Source organism: Echiichthys vipera (genome assembly GCF_963691815.1).
Source record: "Echiichthys vipera genome assembly, chromosome: 7".
NCBI lineage: Eukaryota > Metazoa > Chordata > Actinopteri > Perciformes > Trachinidae > Echiichthys > Echiichthys vipera.
Window position 1 is genome coordinate 17,063,816 of NC_139832.1, and position 27,937 is coordinate 17,091,752.

At 40.5% G+C, this 27,937-nt stretch overlaps 1 protein-coding gene across 1 annotated transcript in view; it reads left to right on the top strand.

The window, feature by feature from the left end:
* tmem117 (transmembrane protein 117) overlaps positions 1-26,259 on the top strand; it is a 42,683-nt gene extending 16,424 nt beyond the window's left edge. Inside the window, exons 3-8 of the mRNA XM_083916056.1 lie at positions 5,846-5,978; positions 16,419-16,518; positions 18,699-18,796; positions 20,750-20,909; positions 23,931-24,060; positions 25,521-26,259. Coding sequence (XP_083772182.1) covers positions 5,846-5,978; positions 16,419-16,518; positions 18,699-18,796; positions 20,750-20,909; positions 23,931-24,060; positions 25,521-26,197 — 1,298 coding nt within the window. The 3' untranslated portion in view covers positions 26,198-26,259. The remainder of the gene's footprint in view (positions 1-5,845; positions 5,979-16,418; positions 16,519-18,698; positions 18,797-20,749; positions 20,910-23,930; positions 24,061-25,520) is intronic.
* Positions 26,260-27,937: the final 1,678 nt, after the last annotated feature.

A 27,937-nucleotide genomic window follows, 5' to 3' on the forward strand; every position in this document is an offset into this window, starting at 1 on the left:
TGTGTGTGTGTGTGTGTGTGTGTGTGTGTGTGTGTGTGTGTGTGTGTGTGTGTGTGTGTGTGTGTGTGTGTGTGTGTGTGTGTGTGTGTGTGTGTGTGTGTGTGTGTGTGTGTGTGTGTGTGTGTGTGTGTGTGTGTGTGTGTGTGTGTGTGTGTGTGTGTGTGTGTGTGTGTGTGTGTGTGTGAGATTAATTAGAATGGAGAATTAATAAAAAAATCACTGTTTAAACATCAGAAATACGTTCTGTTATTGATGGTCCGTGTGCACCAGTGCAGGTGTTTCACTGATGGTTTCTGCTAGTCATATTGTTGTTGTTTGTGTTTCTGGCTCCAGGGCTTGTTTATGTCCCGTGACACCTAACGCCTATAAAACTGATGACTTTATAACCTGAGCGAGTCCTTCCCAGAGTTATAATCTCATTATCAGATGAGTAATGCGGCAAGTTTGAATCCCTTGATTGCTTGAAACAATCTGGACTGAGATGGCATTAAGAGAATTAGTTTGAATTTGAACATACACTCGGTAGCCAATTTATTAGGTACACCTAGATAAATTAATACAGTCTAATACAACAGTCCTGCAATAAAGAGAGGGGTTTCTGGTATTTAGCCAAATATCATTGATAAAAAAAAAAAATTGTTGATAAATGAATAGAAACACCTGTCAGTATATACCTTTTCAAAGATGTAAACAAACATTCTAAATGTGCCCTTGTTTATTTCCTGTATGTGAATGACATCAGCTGACAGGAAGTAAACAAAGACCAAGGCCGTTGCCTAGCAATGGAATTCCATTAGAAAGGTCTATAGTGTAGTTCAACAGCACCACAAATCACATCATCCAAGATGATCATAAAGTTGAATCATCACCTTTCTAAAACAGTTTCAACAAAACCCGAACATTATGACTTTTCAGTTATAGGATTCATTGCAGAATTGTTTTATTAGACTGCATTAGTTTCACCCAAGTGTACCTCATAATCCGGCAACTGAGTGTATAAATAGCACTCAAGCCCCAAGTTTATTCTGTGTGGACATTGTTTAACAGAAATGGGCCACTGAGGCAATAAAATAAGCTAGATAAAAATAATCTTGCTAAATAAACTTGCACTAGATTCATATACAGATGTATATGCTTTAATGTATGCTCTACATCTGTATACAGTACCTACCAGTCAGCTTTCTGGTGTCCACATATCACCACTAGATGGAGACAGAGCCCTGAGGTTTGATTTTTCTTTTTTTTAATTTGGGAACATCTTGAGGTGAGGTAGATATGATCTCACCCCAAACAGAATGCTATAAATAGCGTTAGAGGAATGATACTGTAAATATGTAAATAAGTATTCAAACTGTAATTGCATTCTTCGGAGTAATACAGCAGCTTGGTCCATTTCAGTGGATGTGTTCGCAGAGTGGATGGGTGAAAGTAAGAAAGATAGAAGTGTGTCCATCTATTTCTTTGTTGTGTGTTGTTGTTGTCCCCTGCCGGGCTGAGCCTCACAGTAGGCAGCGCTCATGAATCACACCTTATCGGGGTCCTCTACTGTCGGGAGATGCAGTGACTCAAACGGCTTGGCTGAATAGTCTTGAATCATCCCTAGTTAAATCTTGCCCATATAGGCTGTGAGAGGGTGGCCGTGCTCGCTGACGCGGCATGCTACTTTAAAAGTCAGATCTGCCGATACACACTGTGCTCCTACATCGAAGCCAGGGCTCATTGGCACCGGAGGCAATTAAGTTCACCCATGCAAGTCAATTCAATTATGCATCTGTGATGAGCCCTGAAATACCACACAGCAAGACGTATGGTATAGCCTCCCACTAAGACACTTTGCTTTTGCTAAAACCCCCCAAAAATACAAGGTTATTAAGGGGATATTAAAGTTTATATTCTCTTCTGTAAAGCTCACAGTAAGTTAATAACCAAGGTTTAAAGTAACATTGCAGACCTGTTGTTGGCTAGGATGTTTAAGGCATTTTCTCCATAACAAATTTGAACCTACAACAGGAGGTTCATTCATTACAACGGCACTTCAACTCAACAACGATCCTCATCTCCATAGGGATCGCAACATCTTTGTTTTAATGTGCACAGCAGAAAAAATACTAAAAGTAGGCAAGCTGAGATTGAACAGCATGTAAAACTATTGAAGAGTGAACCAGCCAGGCTGTAATGGGAAAATAAATTCAACAGCATTATTCAGGAACAGAGGGGGAGATATTTGATCCGATACTGAATTTGTGACACACATCTTGAGACTATGCTGATTGCATAGATCGTCTACGATGCCAGGGTGAAGGTGTGTGTGTGTGTGTGTGTGTGTGTGTGTGTGTGTGTGTGTGTGTGTGTGTGTGTGTGTGTGTGTGTGTGTGTGTGTGTGTGTGTGTGTGTGTGTGTGTGTGTGTGTGTGTGTGTGTGTGTGTGTGTGTGTGTGTGTGTGTGTGTGTGTGTGTGTGTGTGTGTGTGTGTGTGTGTGTGTGTGTGTGTGCGTGTTTTCAGAGGAGCTGTAACTCAAAGGGATGCTGATTGAGCTGGGGGAGAGAAAAACAAAGAGTTGTTCTTGGGAAGATGACTGCATCTTGCACGGAATTAAAGGCAGAGGGAGAATATGGGGGTTATAGGTTAAAGAGGATTTCTTAACGAGCAGTCAGTTGAATAACCTTGAAACAGTTGCTGGTTGGGGTTCACTATATGAGGACTTCATATTAGCAATGTTTTGGGTATCCAAGCCCTTTAATATTAGATATTTCCCTAAATGTTGATTAATAATGTATCTGGCCCACTGAAACAGCAGCTGGGGCCTTCTAAATTTGGCACACCTTATTTTTTGGAGCTATTTTATCCAAATACTGATTCCAAACTATAAAATAGATAAGCTTTAATTTTGGATATGATAATGTGAAACTGAAAAGAGTAGTCATTGCAGACAAAAGAGCTTTATCAAGTCTGAGAAAATAACCCAAATTATGTCATTAAGGTTATTTTCTCAGGAGTGGAGACTAAAAAACAGAAAAAATGTGTTACAAACGCACGATCTGTTAGGTGAGGGTCATGTGACTGATGGGGGTAACTGAGATAGTGCTAGCAAGCTGCTAGTGTAACAGAGTTTTGTCCACTTCCACAGCGACAGCCAATCATATTTATCTTTATTCATGTATCACGGACGCTCACTGGTTAGCAGGGCTCTCCTCAGCACATAAATATGGGCTGTGACGAAACACAGTGCCAGTATGCGACGATTGAGCCCATGGTAGGTTTGTTACTCGACGCACAGCGTTATAGCCTACTGAAACTGTGTAAACAATGTAATGTAATAATGCAGTTATCATGATATTAGGTTCAGGAAGCTGGCGACAGTTTTACATGTAACTAAATGTGTTACAGAGGGTTTATTTTGTTTAATGTTTATAACTAGCGACCTTAGCTTGAAGGCTAAGCTAACTTGCTAATTTTCCTCCATGAAGCTGTGTCGAACAAGTGCTGTGCTTGACCGTGACCTGACCAGTCATTTCCGTATCATTGTCCAGGCAATAAAAGTCCGGTCCTGAAGCTAAGAGTGTGTCAGTCCATCTTGCAAATAAACAACACAACGCAGACAACTGTCACACTAGCATGTATTCAGCTAGCTGACTGCCACTCTGCCAGCTGCTGACAGACTGCACTGGGTGTTGTTTTGACAATGTTTTATGAATTTATATTTCTGGTGGTATAATGCACATGTTTTAATTGGAATGGATTATGGAAAATTATGTTTATTGTGTACTAATTAGATTGACATTGAGATGTGTCCTCTGTGTTATCTGATATTTCTCCTGACTGTCTGAACAGCGCTGCTGCAAGTCTTAATCTGGGCGACAGGGGCGACCTCTAGCTCACCAGGTAGAGCGTGCGTCCTGTGTAGGCTGAGTCGTTGACAGCAGCCTTTCCTCGAATCCCACCCGCTGCCCTTTGCTGTCCTCTTCTCTCTTTCCCCACTTTCCTGTCTATCTAGGCTTCACCTGTCCTGTCAATTTAAAGGCAAAAAAATAACCTAAACTAGAAGAATTTGCAGAAAATTCTGTGGTGATAGAATTTTAAGACTTCGGGAAAATTCTGAAAGAATCTTTCAATTTGGTTTTCAAAATCTGATTAACTAGAAATTTTGTTTGCTTGATTATTCATATTGAATATAATGTCAAATGAAATGTTAGCTTATTATGTCTCTTTCTCTCATGGATTAAGTTTTTATGTTGTTACTTTTATTTCTGCATTGTTTAAATCACAATTTGTGATCAAATCAAACTTTACTATTCCGTTGAAGACAGTTACAGTTCCTTTCCTATCCTGTACGAGTAGACAAGCTCCTAAGGCTACCGATAACTGGCCTATGTCAGTGACGTTACCCTTGCAGGTCTGGAGGCAATAAACTTCACCCATGCAACTCAATTCAATTATGCATCTGTGATGAGCCCTGAAATGGCACAGAGCAAGATGTATGGTGTAGCCTCACACAAGGTCATTTTGCTTTGGCTAAAACCTCCTAAAAAATACAAGAGTGACTATTGTTTGTTTGTTTATATTCTCTTCTCTTAAGCTCACAATAAGTCACAAATAAATCTTGAGACTTTGCTGAATGCATAGATCGTCTAAGATGCCAGGGTGAAGGTGTGTGTGTGTGTGTGTGTGTGTGTGTGTGTGTGTGTGTGTGTGTGTGTGTGTGTGTGTGTGTGTGTGTGTGTGTGTGTGTGTGTGTGTGTGTGTGTGTGTGTGTGTGTGTGTGTGTGTGTGTGTGTGTGTGTGTGTGTGTGTGAAGCATCCATGTTTCACCAAAAAATGCATTTAATACCTTTTTATTAAATTCCTGTTTATTAAATTAAAGTATCCTCCACATATATTATGTGTTTGGTGGAGGCATAGAATTGCAAGGTGGTAATTCTTGTTTATCTTTTTTTTTTTAATCTGTGTGTTTGGTTTTTATCTAATTTATTTACAAATCCTATTTGACCCAGGTCTAAATGATGGTGGTAGTAACATACACCTGAAAATACAAAGTAGATTGCTTCTGTTACATGAGCAGAGTGGGAGGAAGATCAAGGACTATAACATTATGCAATTACATTACCCACACCTAATTGCATCACACATGTTATTTTTAAGGTCTCTCAGTAGTTTATAGTGTACTTATGTAATGCTTTTTCATAATGCCACTCTGACCGGAAAAAAATGTGAGCCCTTGTTTTAGAGTTATTAATATGTTTATGTTTGTCATTAGGACTGGCCAAAAAAAAGAGAGAAAGATTTATATCCATAGCTAGGCACAGAGGAGCTCTTACTATATTGTTTGCAAGGTACAACAACAAGCTAAAGTCGCATAATAAACTGCTGTTGTCTTTGTGAGTGCCATAACCACCAGAGGACAAGCTTGTGTGATTATGTGTTCTGTGTAGAGGGCTGCGTATCTGAATCAATCTCATGCTCTGCCAGAGAAATATTTCTCCATAATTTGGTTCCAAGCCAGGATTGTATAAAACAACACCACAGGTCACAAGTGTTTGAATAATTTACTCTAATCATGCAGAACTCTCATCATGAGCTGGGGTTGATGATGAAATGGTGACAGTTGAAATTGGTCTGGATAAGACGATTACTTCAAGGCTGTGGAAGTGACACCTCAAAGTGGTCCTTTATCTTCATTTCAATGCCGAAAGGTCACTCGCCTGACAGAGTAGGACATTATTGATCTATGTGACTCATTTATTTACTTTCATCTCCATTTTTGTGGCCATGCATGTTAGCTGGTTGACATGCTGTTTGAACCTCCACTGACAGCAGTGTCCTTGTTATGTCCATGCTCCTTTTTTAGGTCGATACCTGCGGCTGAAAATGTTCCGCGAGGATCATGGCTCCTGGATGACCATGTTCTTCAGCGCCATTCTCTTCCTCTTCATCTTCTCACACATCTACAACCTTTTCCTGCTGATGGCTGGGAGCATGGAGTAAGCCATTCAATCTATCTCTCTATGCCCCTTTTCCCTCATTCTCTGCTTCCCATTTGTAAGAACCGCTGTTCGCTCCCCTTTGGCTGGCTTGATTGATCTAAACGTCTCGCCTGAACAGAGACTCGATAGCAGTCTGATTAATCAGCACAGACTTTAAATCACAGGTAGAAGCAGGCAAGGGGATGGTGGTTAATCCTGAAAGATCACCTTCAGCAGCTGCACTTATTCTCCCATGATCTTGACTTATTTTTGACACATCTCTGGCCAGAAACCAAGATGTTTTTTGTCATGTCTCCCTCATTTAATGCCTCGGTTTTCCCTCCTGCTGCCCCGGCCTACCTGCGGAGAAACCAGTGCGCACTGCAGAGCTTGATACCCACACATCAAGCCAGTGACAGGAATCCATTTATGCATTTGCAATGTGTCCGTCTAGGGGAAGGAAAACATGCCCTTGAAGCCAACCAACCAGACACGAGGTTGCAGTGAGGTGATTTACCAGTTTGTGTGTTTGGGCTGTAAAAAGAAACAGCGTGGCAGGTGTCTATGCAGGTACAAGCTGTCAAGAGGGATGCCAGAGCTATAATAGGATCTGTCCATACAGTGCTGCTTTTCCATATTAACAATAAGCATCAACTATCCATAAGGTACAAGCAGGCGAAGGCTATTAGCTTGCTGGGAAGGTGTTGTGTTTTTGTATGGCCAGAGGGATGCGTTTGTATAATCAGCCCATCTGTCACTACGGCCAGCGCGGTGACACCGGCATCCATCTTGTCCGTTCTCTCCGGTTGGCCGAGAAAAAGGAAGAGAGCAGCTGAGCAGAGAGGGACAGGTCCGCTGAGACAACGAATGTTGCTTACTCAGGGAAAAGTTACATTTGCAGTCGCACTGAGTGCATCTGTCACAGAGAGGATTCCTTTTTTACTGCCGCTTAGGAAATGTCGTGAAAAGAGGCCCTTTAGTCTGTCAGTGCATTTCTTTACTGTCAGGAGTGTTTCACTTGAAGACATTTGGATAATACTTAAGGAAAAACAATGAGTAGCTCAGTAATTTTTGAGAGACCTAATATATAATTCATACTATGATATATAATTTCTATCAATTTTACAAGTGCAAGTCATTCTGGCTTGTATTACCCACATCACTTCTAGACGTAAAAAAAGAGCAACCATAGCAGCCCATTAAAAACCTAAATTGGCTTGAACAACACAAAACTCATCCATGATTATTTGCACCGCATGTGTGTTGAGCAGTGACATCAGTTATTCAACGTTGTAAGGCTCTCCTCCCAAAGACAGATGGTGCTGTTGTATAGTAAGTGATCCTGCCGTTGCCAAGACACCTGGTCTTTTTCCTGCACTTGTCCCAAACCCCTCCCTCCCTGTCCCTGTTTCCCACTTGTTTTCTTTTTTGCTCCGGCAGTGTGTGTCCACTGAGGACCCGGGCCCTGCCAAAGACCATTAGTGTTCACATCTCTGTTCAAGACCGACATGTAAGAGCAATGTTCACACTCTGCCAGGATGCCCCTCGGAAGACAGTTCCGATAGCATGAATGCAGCAGAGTGAGCACGGGGGGGGCTGAGAGGGATGGGAGTCTGAGGGCAGCAGGAGAAGTGCTCGAGCCCTGGCGATGCAGTGAAACTTAAGTCTTTTGATCTATGTCCAAACCCTATTTGCATCGCACCCCCCCCCCCCCCCCCCCCGCGCCAACCATTCCCTCACCCTGCAGTAAAGCTGTTGTACTTTTTTTCTTTTGCCACAGCACAAAGGAAAAGTACAATATCCCTTTGTGACTGCAGCTGCCCCTTCTTTAGGAGTGTATGATGTTTTTCCTTTTCATAATACTGAAAGAACAAGCTGCTGTGAGGTGTTAATACTGCCAAGGGTTTTTAAAGGGTAGGTATTTTGGCACAGGTTAGCTGACTTTGACATGTAGCCATGGTAGTGCACTGCAGGAGATGCTCTTCTGGTGGCTAGACAGGCCATCTCAGACACACACCACATATTGTAGAGAGAGAGAGAGAGAGAGAGAGAGAGAGACTCCCTGACCTGATGCTGCCTGTGCCCTTCGCTCATTAATATGCTGTAATTTCCTTCTGACCTTTCAGTCGGTCTTGAGCTTGATTTAATTAAAACTAGTGATACATTCACAAGGGAAGAAGATAAACTGTGCCATCGTCAGGACTGTAAACAATCACTGATTAGAGATTGTGTATCTTTTTGGATGACAAGTATTTATTCATGATTAGTCATGTAAAATGGATTCATCAAAGCCATTATCTCTCAGCTCAAAGAGATTTCCTTACCGTGTAATCTTACACGGTCCAATAGTGCCAATATTTAAACAGCCACTACTAGGTCAACAGCTATCAACATGTTACCTGGCTTATATCATGGGGGGTGGGGGGGTAGGCTGTCCATTGTGGCACCCTGTGAGCTTTAAGGCACACTTGTTACCAAACCCTCACATCTTGGCTATTTGCATTTTAATGTAACTGTCAGATTAGTAGGGGGCTGTTTGTGCGAAAGCAGGGGAGTGTGACCGCCCAGGGAGTTTGACGGACTTCATGAATGTTTTGTTACGCCGTGCAATCCCATTCCAGCCATCTTACGGTGCCATTACCAGCCGAAATCAGACCCTAATTAGATGGTGTTATTTAATTAAGATGGCCCAATGCGTGGCGTACACATTAATCACGGCTAATTTAGAGAAGAGGGGGTGGTAAAATATGTGAAGGTGGAGGGAAGGAAGGGGGGAGCTTGTGGGGATCTGATGGGGGACAGTAAAGCTGTAAAATCACTTCTCTACTTCTATTTGTTACCCAGTGAATGATAGATGCATGGATGTCAGTATAGGGGGGAAAAGAGGGGTACGCTGAGAAATGGAAGAGTGGAGCAAGGGGCGGAGGGAAGGGTTTCAGCTGGTGGATATCTTTGATGAGGAGAAGGGAGGGAGGGCTGGATGTGGCATTTGACTACAGTGATACCCTGAGCGGGATTAGACCCCATCGTATGAGGGTATTTGTCTTTGTCTACCATGATCCATTGTGCTGCATGCATGCCAGTCCCCCTCGACTGTCTGTTTGCTTGTCTAGCACTAAGCTGGGGTAATACCATGGACAAGTGGATTTAAAAGGCTGAATAAATAGCATGTTGTGGTATGTAGATACCTCCTGTTGCATACAATCACACATGGGATTTGCTGCTGCCTACGGTACAGCTGCATATTCCTAATAATGGGTTCTATGATTCTATGATCTGTAGGGCTGGTTATCGTTCAAAAATTTTCGATATTGATAACTTGACTCTGATGCCGGTTCATGAGCGATATTTTTCTCATTTCCTATTTTATGAAATCCATTTACAAGTTGATATTACACTTTATGGTTATCCTCAAAGCAATTTCAGTCAAAACGCATGTACGCATCTGACCAGTCCCAGCCTGGTCAGATGCGTACATGAACTGATGAAGCCTCTTGGATGAGAGGTGAAACGTCTTCCTAGACAAACAACCAGTCCAGTTGTTTTTGACTGAAATTGCTTTGAGGATAACGATGACCTGGACGAATGAGAACATTCATAGGCTTATTACACTTTATGGTATTAAAAACCACATTTTTTTTTTTTCAGCTCCTTGGCATTTTTTTTTTTATCAACATGAACCTCCACCATGGAACCTCCACTGTTGAAAAAGGCAACAAACTACAACAAACTTTAGCAATAACTAGTCAGGTTCACAGTGACATAAAAGTGTCTGTGCAAGTGACGTGAAGTTTTTAGATAGACAGAGTCCAAAAATGTATATGTCAAAAAATCGCCCAAAAATTCCCTCAAAAGTACTTTTTTGTGTCTTACAGAGAGTTTTAGTTGGTTGACTCTGTGTGTTATGTGGATGTGCTAGCTTGGCGCCAGTGTTTTAGGTGTGACCAGAGGAAGAGTGTTTGGAATGCTTTTAAAATCACAAAGTTGCTCGTTTGTGTGTTTAACAATACTGTGCCACACAAATTGATTATTGCATTAACTGCTATTTAATAGAAAAATACATAACGGATGCTACATTTATTACTACTAGATATTATTGATTATTATATTGGAAGGCATGGATTATTCAACATGTTTGCATTTTTGTGTGAGCAGTTTGGACCTGAAAAGATTTGTCGAATGACAAAAAAAGGATCTGCAATCATGTCAAGTCATTTAACAAGGAAAAAAACTCCAAATTCCCTGGCTTAGGCTGTTCAATTGTGACTTGTTGCTTTTTCTGTTATGTGACGGAAAAAATTGAAGATCTTTGTCTTTCCTACAAAATACCAATAGGTTAATCAATTAATCAAGAAAATACTTGTCAGATGAATCAATCTGAAAATAATAATTAGTTGAAATAATCCTTAGGAATTTCTATGTGTTAATTAACTGATTTGGTTCTCCGTAATATTTGGGACAACACCAAAATACCATGCTTGTCAGAAACAACTTTACTGTTAACATGTGGTATAGAAACCTGATGGTGTTTGTAAATTGTGTTTGGATTCATTGATCTTTCTTTGCCTTCCTCACTCTGCCTCTCATCCTTTCACACACCTAAACCTAATATCTAAGCATATCTGCTGCTGTTTTTCACACTCCTACACATGCACATTACGTTGGTATCTCCAAGATGACTCATCACGTTGTCGTCATTACATGTTTATTTAGTGTAAAGCTTTCCCTCCAGGGTAATTTTCGCTTCTCTTAGAATACTTCTGAAACAGACTGTGTGCTATATGAAGAAGTGAAGGTGGTCATTTCCAGGGGAGGAGCGTCAGTGGGGGCTGCAGCCTAGGTCTTCCTCATACATCACTGTCACATAAAGAGAAACAGCCACATCTTAAACAATAAACATCATAACCTTGACGACGGTGTGCGTCCACTGGGAATATACGATATGTATTATATTATAGATGAATGTAAGTGTGTGTGCATGCGTAAGTGTAGGTGGGAGGTGGGGAGGGGTGTTGAGACAGGACATAGGGATTGTTCATGCGTGTCCTTATATTTCACCAAAACTAATATCTGATAATAATTCAGTTCCTTTGTTGTACAGCTCAGCGTATTGCACTCCATGTTGAATTAACAGATTCCTGTTCTGGGGCCATGTTTTTTTAATAAAGGCCAAATCATAAAGTATTTCCGGACATTTCTAAATACACAACACACAAGGAAGTGTATGTGTGGGATGTGTGTGTATACAACATATCACTGTTGTCCAATAAAAGAAAACAAAAAACATATTTCCAAATTTGGTGATTCAGAATGTTTTAGCTAGTCTAAGGGACTCAGTGTCCTTTTATATGAGACATTTATAGGAAAAATATTTTTTTTTGCTAAATTCTGCAAAAGAAGGAGGTCAATGAATGGGTCAAAAAAATGTCTGACTTTTGTTTTCCTGTTCACTATACGGTCAGCCATCGTTGGTTTATTTAAACCATGGCCACAATTGTTTCCCAACCCTAAGTGGTTATTATTGTATCCATGACAACAAAGGTCCCCTAACCTTAGTTAAGTAGTTTCATTAACCCAAACCATAATGTTTCCCTAAACAAACAAATCTGCTTGTAATTTCTGTTTAATGCCAATTTCAAGTAAGGGTGGAAACACCAGTAATATGCTGAAACATCTTTCTACATAATATGAGCCTAAATTCCAGGAATGCCATTGGAACTCTACGTGTGAGTGCCGCTGCTTCCTAACCATGCAGCACATCAGTTACTGAGGGGAAATATCCTGTTATCATAACATTAGTTCCACACTAGCAGGTTTAGCAGGTTTTTTTCTTGGACTAAGAAAACCTAAATAAAAACAAATGTACAAATATTCTCTCATTGCCTCTACACTGTGTTCAGACGCGGAGATAATAAAACCGCATTGATGCTGAAAACCTGCATAGGTCAACTTTTTTTCCACAAAGAAAATTGATAAGGAATCAATAAGGCAATCGAAAAAAGAATCGGACGGATAAACAGATATCGATATTGGCATTATCAATAAAATTTTATCGATTCCCATCCCTAGTGCTTAAACCAAACCTTAGCCATAGTCCTGATAGGGATGTCGGGTCAGAGAGGCACTAGAGGGTCTGATACAGGGGTGCCCTGAATATTGCCCGATGTTATTCACTCCCACTCCTGAGTCAGGGGAATAATAAGGACTAAAGGATTCAATCTCTAGCCAGTTTAGCACAATATATGTTGGCTGATTCTGTGCTGAGTGATGAATTGAAATTGAAGTTATAAGTTGCCTTGGGAGATGCGTTAGTGATAGTGAAAAGAGTATGTATTGACAGCTTTATGCTCCCGGGTTACTACTGCTGCTCAGCGTTGTATACTGTAAATACAATGATAGGTACTGTTGTGCACAGGGAGGGGGACAGGCAATGCATTTCATTGTGGAGCCAGCCAAGGTTGCTGTTCTGAATGAGTCCAGTCTTTACAGGGCAGAAGAGGTCACTCAGTTTATACCCTCACTAAATCACTGGCTGTCTGACAGAGAAAACAAGTTTATAAAACCCAGCATGAAGGCATATAGATCCAAGTGGGCAGTGAAAAAAATAATGGGAATCAGAGTATTGATGACTCAGAGAAGTGTAAGCTCTCTCAGCATGCTGTTTTATAATCTTCATTATTAAGGCTCCCATGGGCCTTGTGAATCCTTGAGTTGGGACATTGATAAAAAAAAAAATCTTTAAATTGATTAAATATATGGAGAAGTAGAAAGTGCTTGGTTTATGACGCAGCATGAAATTACAAAAGTGTTTTTGGCACTATGCTCCAGAGTCATTAATGGAATGGGAAGATCAAAACTGTCAGAGAAATGCTTTTATAGGTTTTTAAAGTATTTAAAACTTTAGAGGGCAGGTCCATTGCTCTGTCAATAGAGAAACTGCATGGTTTCAATTTCCCACAGAACTTGCACATTTAAAGGAGGGATCTAATGCATTTTCATATTTTGAAATATAATGTATGATATTTATTAACAGAAAATGAATCTCATCCTTAATAATGATTTAAGCATCTTATGAAGTAAAAATAGCAAACATTGGCATCTCAGATATGAAGATTTGCAGCTTTTCTCAGTTTTACATAGTTGCAAATCGAATTAGAGCTAGATCAATTAATCGATAAGTCGATTGGAAAAAATTAATTGGCAATTGTTTTTTTGTTTGAATAACCGTTCCAGTCACCTTTTAGGTAAAAATGGCAAAACACTGGTAAATGTGGGGCACTTTTCTCTTTGTCATGTGATACATGAAACTGATTATTGTTGCGTTTGGTTACCGTACAATACAAGCCATTTCAATTCACCATCTATTCCTCTGTGATAATATAAGGGTTATTTTTCTGGCATTTTGTTAGGTGGGATAAATCAAGAAAATAATTTGCAGATTTCTGAATAATGAAAATAATCTTTCGTTGCAGTCCTGAATTTAATTATCTTTGGGCTTGGGAGTGTTGGTCTATGCAAATAATTTTAAGACATCACCATGAACCTTAGGAAATTGTAAGTGATTATTTTATTTTTTACGATTTTCTAATTAACCAACAGATTAATCAATATTGGAATAATAATTAGTTGCCGCTCCACATTGCTGTTCTTTGTCCTTATTAAAATACCCTGTCTATAACTGTGCTCCAATACAATAATTTTGAATTGCTACCCAGTCTTTCACAACTTAATATAACACAAAGTTCGACATGTACATAATTATAAAAAACAATCTGGTGCACAGTAGGTGACATATGTATGATGCAAACAGCAACAGTGAACTGGAGTGAATATAGATGAAAGAGTTATGAACATGGGCAGTGATAGCTGAACAAAGAAAAGAGGAGTAGACCTACCATCAGAAACATTTTTATTAAAATAAAACACAAGAATAGAAATATTACAATACCAACTAGATTTTTTAACCAAGCAAAACATCACAATGACTTCTGAGCACTAAAGATAAAAAAAAACGAAAAATGTAATGCAACAGTTTAAATGGCCTTTTTCACTGGTTAATGTCACACAGGGGTAACGTCCAAACTCATAACTCCATAACTCTTTAACCTCTGCGGTGAAAAATTGTAATTTCTTGCATATGATGGAACAAGACTTTGAAAGGCATTGAAATGTCCTTGAATATTTTGTCCGAACAAATGTGGGAAACCTGATAACATTCCACAGAGGGTCAGAGCTGGCTGAGCCGTCTGTGCTGGCACTGTCACTGACACTGGCTCTGCGATTAAGCCACGGGAGCCATTTTGGGGCTGATTATTCATGGTGCTACTGTACTGATGTTCCACTACACTGAATTCTCTCATTAGGTCATCCGGCTCTAAAGGCCATTAAATTTTCAGTCGGCATGAATAAGTCAGATTGTTCTGCCTCTGATCATGCAGTGCGAAGAGTCCCCAAACTCATCATAGGTGCTCTGCAAAGAAATAAAAAAAATAAAACCCTCTCTTTCAGCACAGGGGTAACATTTGCTGACTTAAATAAGTGAGAAGGGCAGGGGTTGGTGGCGGGGTTGTTTTTTTAATTTAGATTTAAAGCTAAGCATGTGGTGCCAGACAACATTTCCAGAAGTATCGATCAGAATTTCGCTGTGGGTAAATGACTCCCAATGGGATCTCCTTGGTAACTGGAGCAGTGCCAAGCCACTGAATGTCTAACTGACTTAATGCAGATATAAATCGCCATTCCAATCAAGGCTGTTTTATTTGCGGGTTTGAGCCAGGCAATACGTCACTTGCGGTACTGCATGTTTTCGTCAATAAAATCCTGTCAAATCTGTTAAATGCACGCTACATTGACGACATGTGATTTATAATGTTTCCTTCCGGGGAAGAGTAGTTCTCGCACAATTGCAGTAAACAGGTAGCATTATGGGTCACTGCCTTGCCACAATTACCCATCATTGTTCCGTATTGCATGTGAGTATTTGTTATGCTTTTTAAATAAGGACTTATAAATAATGAGAAAATGCACAAGCAATTAACATTAATTGAAAATGAACACCTATTAAAGCTGCTACATTAGTTAATAGCTTAAAAGGATTAAAGCTCCATTGCTTTTCAAGAGATTGTTTAGACTTGTCTGGCAATGACTCATTTACTAAGTGAACAGCACACCAAATAGCACTCTTTATGCAATCAAAAAAATGCAAATAGAACCATCAAGGGGAAACATAAATAGAGAGAGGAAATGCACTGTACACCAGCAATGTTGTAGGCGAAAGCTTCCAGAGTCCTGTGTGCAATAGAAAACGTTTTTATTGGTGTTTGCTGGCGGCCAGAAAATGACCGGGGGAAAACAAAGACGAATGGAGCCATTGACTTCAAATATGACCCCTTGAAAGCTCAGCCAGAGCCCTATCCATCGCCATCTATTATATTCATTTGTATGACCTGGGGAGGGGGGTGGGGCTTGAGGGGAAGGTGATGGGTGTCCACCTGCTCCACTCAGAGTCTAAGACACTGGCTGCCAAGAGATCAAACAGGCCTTCTCGCTCCCCTCTGTTCTCCTCTCTCCCCGGCACAGGTCCTATATAGGAGGCAGCTGACCCACTTTTCCTTCCTGCCTGTGTTATTACCTGAAGAAAATAAAGTGTGTGTAAAGTGTGTGTGTGTGTGTGTGTGTGTGTGTGTGTGTGTGTGTGTGTGTGTGTGTGTGTGTGTGTGTGTGTGTGTGTGTGTGTGTGTGTGTGTGTGTGTGTGTGTGTGTGTGTGTGTGTGTGTGTGTGTGTGTGTGTGTGTGTGTGTGTGTGTGTGTGTGTGTGTACGCGCGCGATGGGCGGGTTTACGGGGCTGAACAAAAGCTTCGCATCTTCACTTACTGTACAGAGATGAAGGCATAACTAGGACTCCAAAGAAAGCATGTCATATCTTATCAGATACTATTGCATGTGAGATTGGTTTTCTAATGGCGTGTCTTGACCTAGTCTATGTTTTGCTTCTGTGCTGCAGCAATTGATGTTAACTGAGCTCACTCAGATCTAGTGCATTAAAATAGGAGGGGATCTCTTTGGGGTGGCATTGTTGATTTGAAGTCAAATCGACATGAAACAAATTTGCCAGACAAATGGATAATTTACCAAACACTACAGGACCAAATGGTGGTGATCGTGCATAAATTCTGTCACACTGGTGTAAATTGTTTACAATCCTCTGGGCTTTAGGGAAGGTAGAGCCATCGCTCATTGTTTTCACAGGATCAGATTGATATTGATTGACTCTGACAGCTAGCATCATGACACTTTAGCGGCAGGGACCATTTTCTCTTCGTCCCGCACTGACTTGCCCTGTGTTGGCACTGTCAGTTGTGTTGCCGTCTTCCTTTATTGCCTCCTCTTTACTACCCTTCATAACGTATGCTTGATTTTTGATGTCCTTTTTCACTCTTGATCTTCTTTCCTCACAGGCCTCACATGGTGACGGATTACATGGGCATCAGGAATGAGAGCTTTATGAAGATTGCTGCAGTGGGGACGTGGATGGGAGACTTTGTCACTGCATGGATGGTGAGATCCCAACTCTTATGTCCTAAAGATTAGATACATTTGCATTCATGAAAGGAATTATGTCGTATTTCATTTTAATTCTGCATTATTAAAAACACTGATATAGAAAAATATTTTGGGCCATGCTTTCAGTGTGGGTTGGTGACAGATATTCATGGTCCCCAGAAGAGGAATCCACATGATTTTGGTGATCCCCTTAGTTATCATCCAGGACCAATATGTCAAGATTTCCAGTGGTTCAGTACTTCATTTCATTGCAAGATAATTCTTAATTTAGTAACCATTTTCAATTTACAAATTCCTGTTTTTGAGATAAATGCTCATGTTAAATATGGCATGCTAATTTGCTTAACATTAGTATGCTACACCAACATGATGTTTTTTTTACAATTCTTTCCATACCTTACTAATGAGAAATATAATAATGATAATAATCATAACATAATCTGTTTTACGTAACATTTATAAATACAGTAGTTAAGGCACAGTCATGGCTAAAGTACATGTACATGTCCTAGTGGATTTCCCATGAATACAAGTTTCTGATTTGTAAATAGTGTCAAAGTAAACATTCAAATCATAATCCCAATAATTCAGAATTTTTCTAAAAGCTCCAATATATCTAATTTGGTTCTTAATAGTATGGAAGTGCCATAAAAAGCAATCCAACGAATCAGCTAAAGCCTGTTTTTCCAAGGTAATGAAACCCATATTTTATGGATACGGTGCCATCTTGAGTTGTTCAATGAGATGACATCCGCATGTTATAAACATGTAAATCTTTCCCATCCTTCCCCTATGATGTGATTGTGGCATTATGCCGCTGAAAGTTAAGCCACATCTGACAATGCAGCGCCAAGTCTGAGAGGATCAATTGGAAATACTCTTTCAGGGCCAAAGTACAATGGATATACCCATTTGAACGAGCTAATTAGCAACAATGGCAGTCCTCTGGCATCGTCAGCTCAGGACAAACTTCTATTTCTTTGTCCCACTGGTGGCATACAAGAAAAGCATTCATTCATCCACAGTTTTCTTTTCTTGTGTGTAATAAATAAAATAATAATAACAAACAAAAGCATTACAGCCCTACAGGGCCATAAATGGTGCTTCATTAAGCCATGTTTTCATATCCCAATTAATTTAACAATTATATTAAGATACACATTGAAATTCTTCACATTTCTAGGTCAGGTGTATCTCAGTGGTTGCAAGACACATACATTAAAGCCCTGTGTGCCGATCCTGTTCGATCTGCTTCCAAATCCTTAGAGTAACATACAGTTTGATCTAAGAAGGGTCAGAAGAAACAATGAATGTGCAGGGAGTGGCAGAGTATGTTGGAGGAGAAACCTACCTCGGTTCATTTGTCAACATAAAGAGAGGAGGAGAGCTCCGTTGGGAGTGGACTACCTGTGGTGGGAGGAGTGGGGCTCTGGCACCGGCATGCACACAGCTGAGACAGCTTGACAAGCTCCCTCACTGGTCACATTAGTATTCTACAGTACATACTGCAGAGAAAGAGACAGGGTGGAAGGAGAGACAGGAGAGCGGGAGGAGGAAGAAGGAGTAAGAAACGGAGGTGAAGGGGAAAGGGAAATGTCGAAGTCTGGTCAGACGGGAGGTGTGTGTGTGTGTGCGTGTGTGCGAAAGTTGGGCCAAGGCAAAGTGCTGATTCCAGAAATTACTCACAAGGTTTTTTTACATTCGATTAATTCAACAAGGCACTTTGAAGATGACCTCTGTGTCTCCTCCGCCTTGCAGATTTACAGTGTGTGCCTTCACTAGATGAGCGAAAACAGGAAGTGTCTGTTTTTGCAATGCAGCAGGAGCATCTCACAGATTGCCTGATTCAAATCCTTTTTTGACATGAGCTACAGTATCTGCAGTCAGGCACTTTATTGATAAACTGCCCTTGCTCCTGCAGCTGCTCCACACAAAGCTTATGTAGTAGGATTTGTTATACCCATGGATAAAATGCTCTCTGATATAACTCTGTATCCATGAAAGATAATCTACTGTTATTATTACTAATGACATTTAAGAATGACAATGTGAAAACCTATCATCAACCAATATAGGTGGTTGAAAGACAGCTACGATACAACATTGATAATTATTAATTATTATTAATTAACTATTAGTAATTTAGTAATTTATATGCACTTTCCTCTCTGCAGGTGACAGATATGATGCTCCAGGATCAGCACTACCCGGACTGGGGCAAAGCAGCCAGAAGGTTCTGGAAACAAGGCAACAACAGGATTGTTCTCTTCTGGTATATTGTCTTCTTAAAACCAAGAACTGTCTGTGAGACCATGTTCTTTGTCTGCATGCACCACCTATTTTACTAGCTTACTAAATGCAAGATATATTCCTACAAAGATCTGTAGCCGTGTGTGCATGCATATGTGTGTGTGCTATGTGGTCTCCCCAGCCCGTTGCAGGGTAACATGCAGTCAATATTCGTGTTAATCTTCCCTCAGTCAGTGTCAGCACCTTTAATTAGAAGAACACGGTTGAAAATCAATGGACACAGCAAGGTCACGGGGTAAACCATAGCCCTGTCTTTTACTTCTCGTACCACAAGCTGTGACCCTTAAATAACTGCTAAACAAATGCTGCAAACCATGTCTGATACGGCCATTCCTAGACGGCCAAGAAGAGGCGTTCCCTGTTTCCCTGTATTACACCACCGGCGCATGGTCCCAGTGGTGTTCATTCACCAAAGTGGCTCAGCGCTGTCAGTCAAATATGACATGCGAACGCCTCTCCGGTGGGTTCATTTTAGGGTCACAGTGAGAAGTGAAGGACATGTGAAGAAGGGGATACGGTTGAAACAGTTTAATATGTATACAGAGAGGTCGAGACATACTCCAGTACATCTCAGCTTCAATGACAGTTTGACTGTTTAACATTTCCTTTTGCAGATTTGATTCTGCGAATTCTTCTGCTTGCATCCTGCGATTAGAATGCAAGCAGAAGAATTGTTCTGTGACTTTTTTCTACATCCCTTCTTTTTATCGACGGACGCCCCGACTCACACTATCACAATCAATGCTGGATTTGACAAGCTTTCGTTTGAAAATCGGAACTTGAAATATGATAAATGTGTTGCTGGATATATCTTGTCAATGAACGCTTAAAGAGCCGTGGCAAATTGTAAAGGACGGTGCCAAAACATTGGGCATGCTGAGGAAAAGAATCTTACTGTGGAATAATATAAACCCGTTGAAATGCATCTCCAGAACAGTTGAAATGGGATATGAGCTCGCATTGACTATCTGCAATGCAGCCAGCCGACTTGTGGTGAGAGAATGCACACAACAGCACAGTAATCACTGGGTGACATTGAGACACAATGCACAGTGGAGAATAATACTAGCCTTTTTCATTGTGCCTCCCTTCAGATGGCTGAGAACATTTCCCAGTAAACAGTGAGTGCCGAATTACAGCAATGTGACATAAACATGACTCAGAGAGTGTGAAAGATCACAGGAGAAAAAAACCCACAACAATCACTGCTTGTAGATAAATGAAATATTTTGGCTCATGTTAAATATGGAAATACATGGAAATATGCTGTAGTCTTTTGAATTGCATTGTCTTTGCAACCACAAACAGACACAGTTTTCCTCTATGCACATTCATCTTCCTGAAAGTTTTATCTGCTGCAATTTTTCAAATCCAGGTGAAATTGTTGTTCAATACATTATTGAGTCCATGAAAAGAGAAACCGAATTTATCTGATTTTGCTTTTTCTTGCATTTGACGTGGATGAGGATATGTAGCTGTTTATCTTCCAAGATACAATACAATATTAACTGTCATCTAGTCTAATATTTTGAAATGAGTTTTAAATGTTTTTTCAAGGTCTTGTACTTTTTAATGTGCATCATTCATTGATTTATCTCCCCTGCATTTTTTTCTTTTCTTTCTTTGCCTCCTTTTCCCCTCCTTCCTTTTCCTCATCCCTTCTCTGCTTTCCTAATTTCCCTTCTCCCCTCCTTTCCTCTCATCTCTGCGCCTCTCCTTCCTTTTCCTCCTTTCCTTCCTTTTTCTTCCTGCATAACGTCCTCTCTTCTGCCTTTTCCTTCCTTCCCTTGTCTACCATCCTTCCTCCCTCTACTTTCCTCATTTCATTCACCTCTTCCCTTTTTTCTCGTCTCCCCTCCTTCCCAATTCATCTCCCTCTCTTCTTCCCCTCCGCTTCCTCTCCTCTCCCCTGCAGGACAGTACTCATCACTCTGACGTCTGTGGTAGTTCTGGTCATCAGTACCGACTGGATCAGCTGGGACAACCTGAACCGAGGCTTCCTTCCCAGCGACGAGGTCTCCAGAGCCTTCCTTGCCTCCTTCATCTTGGTTTTCGACCTTCTCATTGTCATGCAGGTAGACCCCTCCCTTGTGGCCAATTAAAAAAAAAAAAATGGGAGCTGGGATGTCTCTTGGCTTAGTCCGCTACCCATCTTAGCAGCTCCCCTCCCTCCCCTCCTATTCATCAATGGGCCACTGCGGCACAGAGAAGCGACAGGGGTGTTTGATCACTCTAAGTTGGCACGGACACAAACGCACGCACACATATATACACCCACAAATATATAGATTTATAAACTGTTATTTACTCCTTTACATCTCCTCTTTTTTAGTCCCTCCATCCCTCTTCCCAAGACCTCAGCCATGAACTCACCCTTTCCTCCCCATCCCTCCCGTGAGCCTAGCGTATTTTCTTTAATGATGACTCACAAGATCGGACTTTTTTCCCACCCGATGTCCTCCCTCCCACAGGAGAGTGTGCATCAATAAAGCCTGTGTCAGTTGCTCATGAATATGCAAATGTTTTGTCTGGGCAAAAAAAACAACCAAAAAACCGCATAACTGTGTATTGAGGAGAAAGAGAGTGGGGGAAGGTTTTTTGTTTGTTTGTTTGTTACTTCGCTAGCCAGCAGCCAGAACGGCAGGCCAATCATGTATGTGGTTTGACAGTGAGCCTAATTCAACACGGATCCTCCAAACGCTCAATGAACATATTTCACAAGGCCTTGTTGGTGGGTATTAGAAAACACGTTGCAAGACTAATATTTGGTATCCCCCTAAATATACGTTTCTACTCTGTTGATTATGCTAATTACTGAGAGCCTGCAAATGCAGTCTTCTAGTGTTACAAATACACCACTCCACAGAAACCTGGCAAGGACACTGCTATAATTCCCATGATAATATGTATTAGCACAACTGCACCACTAAAAGTGATTTCTCGACTTATTTATTGAAACAATTCATTATTTTAAGGAGCGCTTCTGGTTACACTGGCCAGTAATTACTTTGCACTGTGGTGTTTTCTCATTTACCCAATTATTGTGATTATGCAGATATATACTGTAGAAATAGCCCAGCCTACAGTTTTGCAAGCATTTTCCCACCAAGATACTTTTGTCTTGCTGAGGCCAGCTCTTTCAGCTTTTTAAAAAAGCCACAGAGCCTCATTTTGACATTTAAGTTTTAACGCCCCGAGACGGTCTGGACCTGGACCTGCGGCTCCCTTGGCGGTATATCACTCTATACTCCCATGGTTTTGTTTACGACGGGCTCTTCTCATTTTCTGCACAGTGTACAGCAAGCACATTTACTACAGTTATTTATGAGTTGAGTTAGCCCGCGCTGTTACACGGCCCTAGCACTGGCCGCCGTCGCTACGTTCCACCGGTCAATAAAAATTAATCCGCCGCAACCTTCCAAACAGCTTTATTTGCCTTCATCTTGGAGCACAGGGTGCCATAGTTAATCTCTCACCTCCATGAGAAAAGATGGGTGGTGTTGTTCTCAAACTAATTAATACTCCAGTAATGACCTGGTTTTTTTTTCATAGTTCTCTGTATAATTGTACTGTTTTTCAATATCAAACTCTATGTCCTTTGTGTATTTGGATATACCTGTATACATTTACATATGTGAATGATATACCAATACACACTACCAGTTTACTCTTCCTATATACGGTATGTCTCATTATTTTGTGGGAGGGAGGTGCGTGGCTTAAATGCCATGCCTGTTAGTGCCATAGCAACAGATACTACAGATATGGAAGAGGAGGACTTAATTAATGTCCAGGGGGCCATCACCAAGCTGTTATGCTGTTCATAAATATAGGCATGGGAGACTCTGGATCACATGAGGATACAAGGAATGTAGACATGTGGTAATGCGATTCAGCAAGATGCTCTGTTCAAATGATGGGAACTGAGAGGAAGTGTAGCCACTGCTAAAATTACGTGTGCTTTGTCTTTTTCTGTAATAGACGATAAAAGCTAATTTGCGAGCTCAGTATAAAGAAATGGCTTTAAAACATTTTATTTTCTCCACCCTCAGTCTGTGTGACTATCATTAGCTTCATCTGTGATTGACATTTTAATTACACGCTTTTATAATGCAAAGTAACCAAATACAGTAAAAAAAATTTAATGCAGATTTTGGAGCACATAAAAAACACATTAACAACAGTAACAATGTATCCACTATAAAATAAAGCAATTTTGGCATTTATGTCTTATATCGGCCGATAATAAACATTTACCTTTTTAATTGAATGAACTATCTCCATCACAGGCGTAAAGAGAAGTCGCAAGTCAGTATTTTAATTCAATTATTAATTTGATTTAGACATAGTGAAGCAAAAGTGTACGTTTCATCCCTGTCCAGTGAAAACCATGTATCTTCAAAATGTTACTGCTCCTTCATGGGTTGAGAACATACTTCTACATCATAAGCTAAATAAACCATCTCAAATGTTAGTATATTGACTGAAAGGTCACAAAGCTGATCACAGTACTGTGTTGACAAAATCTATTTATTTAATTTGGAGCCTTGTGAAGAACAGTGACCTCCACTTGCCACCAAATATAACCAGATACTGGCAAAAAGACACCACAAGGCACGGGCAGCTTCTAAATGTCAGTTAAGGGGGCCTTTTGATGTGTTTTGACATGTTGAAATCCCACTGCACATTAGTACACTCCACAAGCCTGTAAACACATTGTAGTCTACAGCAGCTGGCACCATGTTTGACCTCCAGTCAACGTATGAAGAAACTCCACAGAGACTTCATATCAGCTTATATGAGAAAGTTCAGTGCTCAACACCCAATAAAGCCTGATACATAACTGACATTTGTCATGCCAATGTGGTTATCAAACAAGTTCAGTTTTCTACAGCTAAGGGTTCATTATCACAAGATATATTTCTGTGTGTGTGTGTGTGTGTGTGTGTGTGTGTGTGTGTGTGTGTGTGTGTGTGTGTGTGTGTGTGTGTGTGTGTGTGTGTGTGTGTGTGTGTGTGTGTGTGTGTGTGTGTGTGTGTGTGTGTGTGTGTGTGTGTGTGTGTGTGTGTGTGTGTGTGTGTGTGTGTTTCTTTCAGGACTGGGAGTTCCCTCACTTCATGGGTGACCTGGATATGAATCTACCAGGAATGTCAACGACGCATGTGAAGGTCAAGCTTCCTGTCTGCAAGAGTATCTTTAAAGAGGAGTACCACATTCATATCACAGGTACAGGCAGACACGTGCACGGCTGCTGCATACAAAGAACAGGGTCATCCCATTGATTCACGTGGAGTGTTTCTTGCTTTTCCCAAAATCAGTACCGATAAATTACCGGCCGATAATGCAGAATCTTTATCATGTATTATTCCGATAAGGACATTTCGGCTGTTAAATTATCGACCGATACTACAAAGCCCAATTGTTTATTGTATATACACAAACGTCAAACATTACACACACACATTATGTCAAACATTTTATTTGAATTCTTTGGCAAAATGACACAGAGTGTTCGTCAGTTTAATAATGAACTTTAAGAGTCAGAACTGTTCTTTGTTGTGTCAACTACAGAGATGTCAGCTAGATTTGGTTAGGTCAGAGCTATGGAATATTAAATCATCCATCTTCGCCTACTACATCTTAGCCCTTCTTCACCTCAAATGTCATGAGAAGCCGGTATTTATCGAAAGAAAAAACAATGCATCCCTACGTAATACTACTCAACAGAGTCAAATAACACGCATATTCATAAACTGGTTAAATAGCAGAAAGAAACCAAAATGTCCACCAGGGAGACAAACTTGTACTTTGGCCTATTTCTGCATTGTATTGTGAATACAAAGCATGCTCTCCCTGCTCTACTTTCCCATTTTCTTCCATGTGGGAAACAGTTTGATGGTTAACCACAGCAACCATTTATAATACATGTGTAGCTGATGTGACACACAGGTGCTCCGCCGCCGCGACTGTGTTTCCCTATCCTTGTGTTCCTCCCTGCCGTGCGAGACGCATATCTCATAATCTTTCACTTCTCTGTGTCTTAATGTTCTAAGCGAGCTAGTTCCCATTCGAAACCATACCTCCTGGTTTCTCCCATTTTTGTTACGCCAAGTGCACACGCCACACAACCATAAAGAGAAGGCAAAACCAATGTTCCCATGCTAAATGTTGAGCTGTTCAAACGCTCAGTGATTCGCGAAAGGTTTTTAACCCTAATGCATTGCATATCCATTAAGCATTATGGAAATGGCTCCAACACGACGTGATTGGTTTAACTAAAAGCTTATTAACAGCATTTCTCTGGGAGGGGAAGGGAAGGGAAGGAAGAGGGTTGCATAAACCCGGGGAGACATCTGCCTGCTATCAGTCAACCTGGGGAGATGGCTGTCTTATGGTAATGTAGTGATCTTGTTAGAAGATACTGTTGAGGAAGTAGCACCTGCAAATGGATCTGTGTCTCAATGCGTGAGTTATATGCAAAGGGAGAAGGATTCCTGATAAATGAAGGTGACAGCACATCTATCTGTCTGACTCTGCCCTCTAAATCTTGTTTGGAGTAGGCTTGCATTGTACATCATCTGCCTGTCTGTTAAATTATCCATACAATGCATGCATGTTTATTCCTTGCTCATCTGTCAAAGATTGCTTTGTTTGTAATCTAACAGAAGTCCTGTGTGTCGTTGCAGGTAAGTGGTTCAACTACGGTATCATTTTCCTTGTGCTGATTTTGGACCTTAACATGTGGAAGAACCAGATCTTCTACAAGCCCTATGAGTACGGTCAGTATGTCGGGCCTGGTGAGAAGATCTTCACGGTGGAGGAACCAGAAACACTCAGCCTCTTCAACCACAGCACTCTCACCTACAAGTGGCGCTCCACCAACATCAATCCTGACAGTAACTTGACCTACGTGGAGCGGGACATGTTCCTCTACAGCCGCTACACTGGAGCCAGCCTGGACATCAAGTGCCTGGCCTTCATCCCCAGCCTGGCGGCGTTCGTCCTCTTTGGGTTCTTCATTTGGTTGTTTGGGCGATTTCAGGACAGCGAAACCTTTGCTGAAAACCAAGACAAGTCATACGAGAGGATAAAGAGGAAGTCGCCGTCGGAGTACAGTAAGGAGATGGGTGTGACGCCAGAGGAGGTGCACGTGACCATGAGTGAGAGTCTGAGACAAGCGGGAACGCCCATGCTTCTCTCGGTGGATGGGCCACACTTTGGCGCAACGCCCTCTACAAACTCGACTATTTCTATGGAAACTCAAGAGACTCATGCGAGCATTGTGATTGACAGTGCAGAACAGGAAGCACCAGAACAAGAAGAACCAGCAGTCTCTTTTGATGTTCACAAGCTCTCTCCGTGACCTTAAGAACTCCTGAAACTTTACAATAACTGCGGACAGGCTGAAAATGAGAGCTCAAGATGTGGATGGTCAAGATTTTAATATCTTTGCTTTTCTTTCTGGTAAGGCCGAGCTGCAGCAGAAGTTGACCACAACTGTTCCTGAGATTCAGGATAAAGTCAAAGTGATTTTACATGATCATCAAAGCCAGACCTGATGGCTGTTGCAGTTGCATTTATTTGAATATATTTTTGTAAAAGAAGTTTTTTTAAATCCTCTAAATCAGCACCAATTCTGATAACAAACATCTTTCAAAACAGAATGCAAACTTTTAATTGATATGGTGCTCGCTCGGATTTTGCATTTTCATAATTCAATTTTGTCACAGGAAACTATTTTGGTGCCTATATCAGAGGAGTATTTCTACAGTCATGACAATGCAGTCAGGCAGATTTTATTGTATCCCACCTGTGTTACAGCTACACTAGTGCCTTGATATGTCATATGTTAAGACACAGACAGAAACACATTCAGTCTATAATACTATAGGCAACAAAATGGAAGATGTCCTAGTTCTGGTCTGCTATATTAATGTCTTATGCTTTCATATCATAAGGACGATTGTTACCTCATTTGATCCTACTTTATTATTTTGATTTATTCTCATATGTCACTCTTACTCTAACTTCTTGTTGAAATGACAGGATTACGAACATCAATGTAATTTGATGACCTATTCATATCCCCTCACTTGATATTAGTTGCAGAGATTATAAATGCAATCAGCTAAGATCAAATAGCTAACCAACAAGCCACCTCATTATTGCTTGTGTGGCTGCTGCTCCTGGACTGAATACCAACAGAGTCAGAACTGTGGTTCTGCCCTTGGCATAAACATGCCATTGAAGTGCAGGGCAGGCTTCTGCTCTAAAGCTCAGGGCTTCTTTATGTCTAGATAAACCTTAAAAGTTTTAGAAGTAGTTTTCCAGTCATGGTAAATGCATGAAAATGTATTTATTTATTTATTTAAAACATTATCCTATTGCAAAAAAAATAAATCCCCGTAAGAGCAAATGAAACCTGCGGTATTAATCGTTACTCTGGCTTTGAAAGTGTTCACTGCCTTTTTACATAGTTTCTACAAAGTCTCTTTAAACACATTGAGTTTTTGGTCCAAAATATTTTTGAGGTAAAATGCAAATACTAACTCAATTATTACTACTTAACTAACTGTACTGCTTCATATACGTCTGGCACTTCAGTAAGTGCTTTGCATAGAAAAGTGACCAAAGATGCCAAATAATTCAGTATTTTGAACAAATATTGCTACATAAGATGATATGCTAATTTAAAAGAGATATATTCATGATAGACAGAGTGGAATAATATTTTGTGCATCCCTCTGCATTATAATGGGCTGTAATGTACCATAATGTCTTGTCAATGATTTCCCAAAAAGAGGGAACTACCAAAACTAACCACAACCTTTACTCTCGAACAACACAATTGCGACAGCGTTTTGGTCAACAATATTATCAGTGATGTAGCCGGGGGTGTGCCACCAGAATAGTTTTTAGACACTTTTGCAATTTGAATCAATTAATAAATGAATGAAATGTGTTTATTAAATAATTTAATAACATTTGCTGGCATTTATACATTTCTATACTAAAATACAATAATGATTTATTATTACATGATATATTACATGCTTATTATTGATTCAATCTCCTTATTCTATTATTCTTTGTAGTCACAAAC